General features: G+C 39.0%; 1 protein-coding gene across 1 annotated transcript in view; it reads left to right on the top strand.

Moving 5' to 3' along the window:
• Positions 1-2475: 2475 nt before the first annotated feature.
• Positions 2476-9612, top strand: part of LOC126426528 (zinc finger protein 235-like) — a 155259-nt gene continuing 148122 nt past the window's right edge. Inside the window, exon 1 of the mRNA XM_050088432.1 lies at positions 2476-2715. Within this exon, the coding sequence (XP_049944389.1) occupies positions 2671-2715 (45 nt within the window). The 5' untranslated portion in view covers positions 2476-2670. The remainder of the gene's footprint in view (positions 2716-9612) is intronic.

Raw genomic sequence — 9612 nt, 5'->3', positions numbered from 1 at the left:
AACGAAATTATTCAGACAGTTAAGGGAGAGGAAAATTTAATTGTGATGTGGAATTGGAGTTTGGTAGTAAGAAGTGGAGTAAAAGTAGTAGGTGAAAATGGACTGGGAGAAAGGAATAAAAGAGGAAGCCACTTCATAGAATTTTGCATAGAGCATAATTTAATCACCGCTAACACTTGGTTTAAGAATTATGAAAGAAGGTTGTATATGTGGACGAGTCCTGGAGACACTGAAAGGTCTCAGATTGATTATTTAAGGGCAAGAGAGAGATTTCTGAACCAGATTGTAAACTGTAAGACATTTCCAGAGGCATATGTGGACTCTGATCGTAATATATTCGTTGTGAACTACAGATTAAAACTGTAGAAGCTACAAAAAGAAAGATAGGAAATTAAGGAGATGGAAACTGAATGATTTGAAAAAGAACCAGAGGCTGTTGAGAGTTTCAGAGGGAACATTAAGCAACATATTCAGAAGAATAATCTGTATGATGGCCTGAAACTGTATTATATCTAGGGATTATATTTGATTATTCGATGTTGAATAAATATTATTATTATTATTATGGAAAAGAATACAGCAGAACATGGATGGGTAGCTTTGAGAGATGAAATAGTGAAGGTAGCAGGGGATCAAATAGGTAAAAAGAAAAGAGTTAGCAGAAATCCTTGGACATCACAGGAGATACTGAATTTAAGTGATGGAAGGAGAAAATATAAAAAGGAAAGGAAGCAGTGGCTGAGAAGGGAGTGAGACAGGTTGCAGTCTATTCCAGATGTTACTCAATCTATACTTTGAGCAAGCAGTAAAGGAAATAAAAGAAAAAAAATTGGAAAAGGACTTAAAGTTCAAAGAGAAGAAATAAAAACTTTGAGGTTTGCTGACAACATTGTTATTCCATCAGAGACAGCAAAAGAGTTAGAAAAGCAGTTGAACAGGGTGGATGATGCCTTGAAAGATAGATGTAAGAAGCTTTTGAAATGTGATGCTACAGAAGAATGCCGAATATTAGATGGATAGATCATGTAACTACTGAGGAAGTACTGAATAGAATAGGTGAGTAGAGAAATTTATGGGATAACTTTACTAAAAGAAGGGATTGGTTGATAGGATATATTCGGAAACATGAAGGAATCATTCGTTTAGTATTGAAGGGAAGTGGGTGGAAGATGGTGGATAATTGTAGGGGGGAGATCAAGAAGTGAATGCAGTAAGCAGTTTCAAATAGATGTTAGCTGCAGTAGTTATTTGGAGATAAAGGGGCTTTCTCTGGATAGAGCAGCATAAAACAGCTGCATCAAAGTGGTCTTTGGATTGAAGACCACAACAGTGCAACCACCCCTCTTTCCCATGAGAACAAGGGCACCAATACAGTAGTTTGTAGGGGTTGGAGTAAGACTTGGAGATATTCAGTATTTTTAATATTTTAAAAGATGATTGACAACTTAAAAATAGCCACAAAAAGTTCCTGGTTTGAGCCTGTTAAAAACCAGAGCCACCCCAACCTTTCAATCATTTTCGTCTAAGAAAAACACCTGACTACGCTATATTTTTTTCCTTTCACTGAGAGGGAGGGGGGACGGGACAAGTGCTCGCAGTGCACTCCCCCCCCCTCCCCCCCCCCCCCATGCCCCTAGGTATAGGTATCCTTGCGTAAGAAATATATGACTTGTGGTAACTTAGAACATAATCTCTGTGTGTGACTCATTATTTGTAGTGTCAAAATGCAAATCCAGCAAGTTCTTTTTCATACTTATGTCCAGTGTCATAATTACAGAAAATAAATTCTACATTTACAGTATTACTATGATTGATAGCTAATTTATTATCTTTAAAAAATATTTTATATCTAAAATGCTCTTTCTTCCATGTCGTTTCTAGTGTGTATAAACAAAAAATCACCTGAGGTAGGCCATAGTAAATTTCTAACTGTTACTATAATTTTCCAGAGCAGAATTTCAGTGACATTCACAATACATAGAAATCTTATTGCACCCCAGTTGCCTTGAATGGGGTGTCAGTGGTTACCCAGTTACTGAGAATTGAGTTACAGGCCAACAGAAAACGAAGGACCATAAACTGTTCAGGAATTTGAGAGTGAACGCTATTTAGATCTTATTTCGATACCGCACACTGTGTGGGTTACATTTACTTCTGATGTACAATCAGGCAATGTCATCAGTTACTATCCGCGCATGCGCGCGTTGAATTACGCGAACAGATGAGATAATAATCGCTGATATGTCAAATATATCAAGCGGAACTTTCGTATACGATTCCACTGCCTGTTTGGCGCCTTTCTTGTATATGTTTAGAAACCTCACGAAAATGTTCGTTATAGGTGTGTGTATGAAATTGTTAATTTCGTGTGCAGACATGGATGAGCTATCGATCATTAAGGCGTACTGCATTAATGCCGGTTAATGGTCGATCAAGCATTCATCATGTTACTACTGTTTCAAGTACAGCTATGGCGCGGTATATTAAATCATGCTCAAAAATGACGCTCGTGTTTCCATTGACATCGCGCGATTTTCGAAATTAAAAGAATCGTATTAGCTGGGCTATTTCGTTACGAGTTATACTCGGAAGTTTAAATATGGCGGATAGCGGCTGAATTGTTTGCGGTGTGCAAATTACAATTTCGGCAAAATTGGTTGTGTTACTATCATGTACGAATATCCGACAGACAGTACAATTACGAGTTCATCGCAGGTAACAACGTACTTTCTGTGCATGCTTTATTTGAAATTACTGAGCAGGTCTTCGCATTTTATGCAGTGAATCATTAACAGTAATCCGCCCCTATAATAGCATAGCCCCTTCTTTGCTCCGCGTTGCCGGTGAAATACTGGATCGAGAAGATAGGCGAACAATGTTAATAATGACTGAGCAGTTTTGAAATTTCCATTCTACGTTTCTAACACGTGAAAACAGATCCCGGCAGTTTATGACACGTAAATTCTCCAGAAAATGAGGGTGTAGATTAAAAAATGTAGGCATTTTTTTACTCTGAATAGTTTTGGGAAAAATGACTTAATATGTGTTATAATACTTGACTCATAGGAATTTAAAGACGATTGTATTTGAATTATTTAAGTTGTTGCAGAAACTCCCGTGCCCTTACCCCATTTGAATATTGAAGTTCATGTTGATAACGGTTAATGTCTAAACTTAATTTAATTTTACAGATGTACGATTAAATTTCGAAAAGCAGACCTCTAGCTATTTTCGTCAACAAACGCGACGTTGAAGGGTCTGATTGGTGTTTCCTGTGTTTGTCCGGGAAGATTTTGTATGTCGTTGAATATATGTGCCCCGTGCCGGTTAATACAATAAAGTAAAAATAATAGGTAATTCTATCAGATATTGGTGTTTTCTTTTCGATTGTACCGAGTTAAAATGCTGGACTCACCACACAAAATATTTAATGTACATGTGGTTTATTTATTTTTTGCATGACTATAAGGCACTTGTAACAATAGAAAATTTTGGTATGTGTAGCAAATAGGATCTTTTAGCTTGAACAGCAAATAAATGAAGATAAACATCAAAACTTCTGAACGTATTTTGTGCTAAAATTATCAGTGGCCATGAAATATAAAAATTACCGAAGCCCACAATAGCTGCCTTCACATACAAAGATGTAAACAACACATGATAGTACATTCACAGATTATGATGCATATAAATAATTTAAATGTATGATATAAACTTAGATAGTTGGAACATGTAATAAGCAAATAAATGTGTGACATGCCACTTATAGACAAATGTCCATGTATTCACTCACTGAATAAAAACAACAACAATGTAGATAAAACTGTAAAGATGTTTAAGGACTACATGGGGGCAATAGCTTTTATTTTCCCAGGGAGTGTATGAAAAAGTTTGAACTGATGTGGAGCAGAAGTGCAGCTACAGTGTACCGTGCTCATCCGCTACGTCCAGCTGTTGGCTGTTTGTTTCTGTCAGTTGCAACCAGTTGGATGCTAACTAATGTGAATAGGAAAATCTAAAGGTGCTTGCAGACTGACCTGTAGCAAAGCCTGAGGCCCATTTTTCACTGGAATGTGGCAATGTCATTGGAAGCTGGCAAAACATGATGAATGATGGGAAGCAAACATGAACGATCATGTGTTGGTTACCGGTAGCAAATCAGGATAAAAGGTACATATTGGTCCCACTTGCATATTTCAATATGGAGTGGACATAAACATTAGGATGTGCTACCAGTTGATTGTTTATCACAGCCTTTATTTGGCTTTCACATTCTTTGGCCCACCAACTCTCAACCAAATTGTCACTTCTCAAGCTAATCTCGACCTCGGGCTGCGCTACAGGATAGTCTGTCACAACAGCCAAGATATCAGGGTGGGGGGATTGGAGGATCCAGTACCAATGTTCATTTGTGGTTTTCTATGTTTCATGAATAAAATTAGCTGATATTTTGTTCTGTTATGTTAGAATTTTATCACATGTCAAATTTTTTGGCAAAATCAGAAATCAGCAGTACAGGTAAGTTGTTGTAATGATGTAGCCCTATGCATATATCGGACTGTACTACACATGAATCAATAACAGCAGCATTTGGCTTCACGGCAGATTAGTCTGTCAGTATAAGTAGTTTTCTTCCAAGCCACAATGAAATTGTTACAGTCCAGCTTAACATAGGCCCTGGTCTGTCAGCTAATCTAGTTTCCTTCCTCCTCTCCACAACAAAAACAAATCAATTTGCATATTCTGCCAGAAGAAAACATTAGATCTAGTGGGTCTTCTTAGCTGATGTGTGCTCTCTCCCAATTGCTGATAACCAACGGAAACAAATTTCCAACATCAGCATGCAACAGAAGAGCCTGATGCACCGTAAGTGTACTGTAGTCCTATGTAGAATGGAACTTTCTGACACATTATGATATGTGTACGAAAGTTTTTTTGTTGAGTCTTGCGTTGTCGTTCCTCTGCAGATTTCTGTGGCTGTCTGCTACATTTTTTTTTTGAAAAACAAAATAGTTTCATTTAAATGCATGGTAGTGGAAGTATTTAACTGCTGATACAGCAGGTTATGAATCCATTGGGTTGACTCAAGTGTCCGATCCCACCCTTCGGCTTTGACCCGCGACGTAAGGCTGTTGTGGTGTGTGACGTCACGACAGCGGGAATTTAGTTTCTGAGACTGGCGTGTTTGTAGGTCTCGTTTTGATGTGATCGGTGGTGCTCTCTGGTGGTGTGTTTCTGTGTTGTGTGTTAGGTGATGTTTTTGGTTTAGTTTCCGTGTGTGACGTGTTTGTTGTTGTTGTTGTGGTCTTCAGTCCTGAGACTGGTTTGATGCAGCTCTCCATGCTACTCTAATATGTGCAAGCTTTTTCATCTCTCAGTAGCTACTGCAACCTACATCCTTTTGAATCTGCTTAGTGTATTCATCTCTTGGTCTCCCTCTACGATTTTTACCCTCCACGCTGCCCTCCAATACTAAATTGGTGATCCCTTGATGCCTCAGAACATGTCCTACCAACCGATCCCTTCTTCAAGTCAAGTTGTACCACAAACCTCTCTTCTCCCCAATCCTATTCAGTACTTCCTCATTAGTTATGTGATCTACCCATCTAATCTTAAGCATTCTTCTGTAGCACCACATTTTGAAAGCTTCTATTCTCTTCTTGTCCAAACTATTTATCATCCATGTTTCACTTCCATACATGGCTACACTCCATACGAATACGTTCAGAAACGACTTCCTCATACTTAAATCAATACTGGATGTTAACAAATTTCTCTTCTTCAGAAACGATTTCCTTGCCATTGCCAGCCTGCATTTTATATCCTCTCTACTTCGACCATCATCAGTTATTTTGCTCCCCAAATAGCAAAACTCCTTTACTACTTTAAGTGCCTCATTTCCTAATCTAATTCCCTCAGCATCACCCGACTTAATTAGACTACATTCCATTATCCTTGTTTTGCTTTTGTTAATGTTCATCTTATATCCTCCTTTCAAGACACTGTCCATTCCGTTCAACTGCTCTTCCAAGTCCTTTGCTGTCTCTGACAGAATTACAATGTCATCGGCGAACCTCAAAGTTTTTATTTCTTCTCCATGGATTTTAATACCTACTCCGAATTTTTCTTTTGTTTCCTTTACTGCTTGCTCAATATACAGATTGAACAACATCGGGGAGAGGCTACAACCCTGTCTTACTCCCTTCCCAACCACTGCTTCCCTTTCATGTCCCTCGACTCTTATAACTGCCATCTGGTTTCTGTACAAATTGTAAATAGCCTTTTGCTCCCTGTATTTTACCCCTGCCACCTTTAGAATTTGAAAGAGAGTATTCCAGTCAACATTGTCAAAAGCTTTCTCTAAGTCTACAAATGCTAGAAACGTAGGTTTGCCTTTTCTTAATCTTTCTTCTAAGATAAGTCGTAAGGTCAGTATTGCCTCACGTGTTCCAGTGTTTCTACGGAATCCAAACTGATCTTCCCCGAGGTTGGCTTCTACTAGTTTTTCCATTCGTCTGTAAAGAATCTGTGTTAGTATTTTGCAGCCGTGGCTTATTAAACTGATAGTTTGGTAATTTTCACATCTGTCAACACCTGCTTTCTTTGGGATTGGAATTATTATATTCTTCTTGAAGTCTGAGGGTATTTCGCCTGTTTCATACATCTTGCTCACCAGATGGTAGAGTTTTGTCAGGACTGGCTCTCCCAAGGCCGTCAGTAGTTCCAATGGAATGTTGTCTACTCCGGGGGCCTTGTTTCGACTCAGGTGTTTCAGTGCTCTCTCAAACTCTTCACGCAGTATCATATCTCCCATTTCATCTTCATCTACATCCTCTTCCATTTCCATAATATTGTCCTCAAGTACATCGCCCTTGTATAAACCCTCTATATACTCCTTCCACCTTTCTGCTTTCTCTTCTTTGCTTAGAACTGGGTTTCCATCTGAGCTCTTGATATTCATACAAGTCGTTCTCTTATCTCCAAAGGTCTCTTTAATTTTCCTGTAGGCAGCATCTATCTTACCCCTAGTGAGATAGACCTCTACATCCTTACATTTGTCCTCTAGCCATCCCTGCTTAGCCATTTTGCACTTCCTGTCGATCTCATTTTTGAGACGTTTGTTTTCCTTTTTGCCTGCTTCATTTACTGCATTTTTATATTTTCTCCTTTCATCAATTAAATTCAATATTTCTTCTGTTACCCAAGGATTTCTACTAGCCCTCGTCTTTTTACCTACTTGATCCTCTGCTGCCTTCACTACTTCATCCCTCAAAGCTACCCATTCTTCTTCTACTGTATTTCTTTCCCCCATTCCTGTCAATTGTTCCCTTATACTTTCCCTGAAACTCTGTACAACCTCTGGTTCCTTCAGTTTATCCAGGTCCCATCTCCTTAAATTCCCACCTTTTTGCAGTTTCTTCAGTTTTAATCTGCAGTTCATAACCAATAGATTGTGGTCAGAGTCCACATCTGCCCCTGGAAATGCCTTAGAATTTAAAACCTGGTTCCTAAATCTCTGTCTTACCATTAAATAATCTATCTGATACCTTTTAGTATCTCCAGGGTTCTTCCATGTATACATCCTTCTTCCATGATTCTTGAACCAAGTGTTAGCTATGATTAAGTTATGCTTTGTGCAAAATTCTACCAGACGGCTTCCTCTTTCATTCCTTACTCCCAATCCACATTCACCTACTACGTTTCCTTCCCTTCCTTTTCCTACCATCGAGTTCCAGTCACCCTTGACTATTAAATTTTGGTCTCCCTTCACTATCTGAATAATTTCTTTTATCTCATCATACATTTCATCAATTTCTTCAACATCTGCAGAGCTAGTTGGCATATAAACTTCTATTACTGTAGTAGGGGTGGGCTTCATATCTATCTTGGCCACAATAATGCATTCACTATGCTGTCTGTAGTAGCTTACCCGCACTCCTACTTTTTTATTCATTATTAACCTACTCCTGCATTACCCCTATTTGATTTTGTATTTATAACCCTGTATTCCCCTGGCCAAAAGTCTTGTTCCTCCTGCCACCGAACTTCACTAATTCCCACTATATCTAACTTCAACCTATCCATTTCCCTTTTTAAATTTTCTAACCTACCTGCCCGATTAAGGGATCTGACATTCCACGCTCCGATCCGTAGAACGCCAGTTTTCTTTCTCCTGATAACGACATCCTCTTGAGTAGTCCCCGCCCGGAGATCCGAATGGGGGACTATTTTACCTCCGGAATATTTTACCCAAGAGGACGCCATCATCATTTAATCATACAGTAAAGCTGCATGCCCTCGGGAAAAATTACGGCTGTGACGTGTTTATAGGTGGCATATTGTTGCAGTCGGTGGTTCTCTCTGGTGGTGTGTTTATCGGTAGTGTGTTACATGGCGTATGGGGTTCATTTGCGTTGTAGCATTGCACGTGTGTGGTATCGGCAGTGACTGTGCCTTCCACGGAATATTTTTCAGTGAGTTAACGATTTTGGTTTTGTTATGTCGATGTTATTGTAGAATTTTGGTAAATTGCTTTTTTTTATGTCTTTGGTAGCTATGGATATGACTGGCAAGGTCAACAGTTTTCGGTTGTCGACGATGATGGGGGACAGTGCGTTGTCTCTAATAAAATTTCTTCAACTAATTGGATTGTTGGATGAAGTTGTGAAGTGTTCATTGTGTCGTGAAGAAATGAGGCTTACCACAGTTACGGCGTCTCGGACCAGGGACGGCTATATGTGGAGATGTCATAAGGATAATAGGTCAAGGGAAGTGTTCGATTCCAATTTTGTCGGTTTGTTGTGTTTTTTCAGGTAGTGATGATTGTGGACATGGTTGTAGTTTTGGATTGTATGATTTGGTATCGGTAGTTTCTGTTGAACTATATAGGTCAAGGGAAGTGTTCAATTCCAATTTGTGGGATCGGGAGCTGCTGTTGAGCGATATAGGTCAAGGGAAGCGTCAGATTCCAGAGGATATTGTGTTTAGTGGAATTTGGGGAGTTTTGTGTTGTCGGTTTTTTCGTTGTTTTGTGTGGTTTGGTATGGTGGTGTGCATCTAAATTTGTTTATATTTACTTTGTCCCCACCCAAAAACCCCCAATTTCCCACGCTTGTCCCTTTAGTTTCATTAGGTTCCTTGTGGAACGTGTGTGTGTTGGTTTTTTCAATGTATTTTCGTGTTTGTGGTCATGTTTATGTAATGAAGTCATGGGCACCATATGGGAGTCATAGTGTATGGTCATTTCCGCCATATTTGTGACGTCATGGGTCAAAGAAGACGGGTGGAATCAGACGCTTCTGTATTTCCAATCCATTATTTCGCTCCGATTATCGTAAGGGCCTTTTTTATACTTTAAATATACTGAGTGCCGCTGGAGAGTTTCCCCAAACTTTTAGCGTAAGTGTGATTGAATATAAACATAGTAAACACTCTTGACCAGAGAGTGAATTAAATTTCAGGGAGGAGAAGTAAAAACTTGGAGGTTTGCCGATGTCACTGTAATTCTGTAAGAGACAGCAGGGAGTGGTTGAGTGGAATGGGTTGGGTCTTGAAAAAAGGCTATAATATAAACACCAACAAAAGTAAAACAATTACTGATAGTAGCCAAAA

The sequence above is a fragment of the Schistocerca serialis genome, chromosome 11 (genome assembly GCF_023864345.2).
Source record: "Schistocerca serialis cubense isolate TAMUIC-IGC-003099 chromosome 11, iqSchSeri2.2, whole genome shotgun sequence".
NCBI lineage: Eukaryota > Metazoa > Arthropoda > Insecta > Orthoptera > Acrididae > Schistocerca > Schistocerca serialis.
The sequence above is the reverse complement of the archived record's forward strand: the minus strand, read 5'-3'. Positions and strand labels throughout refer to the sequence as shown.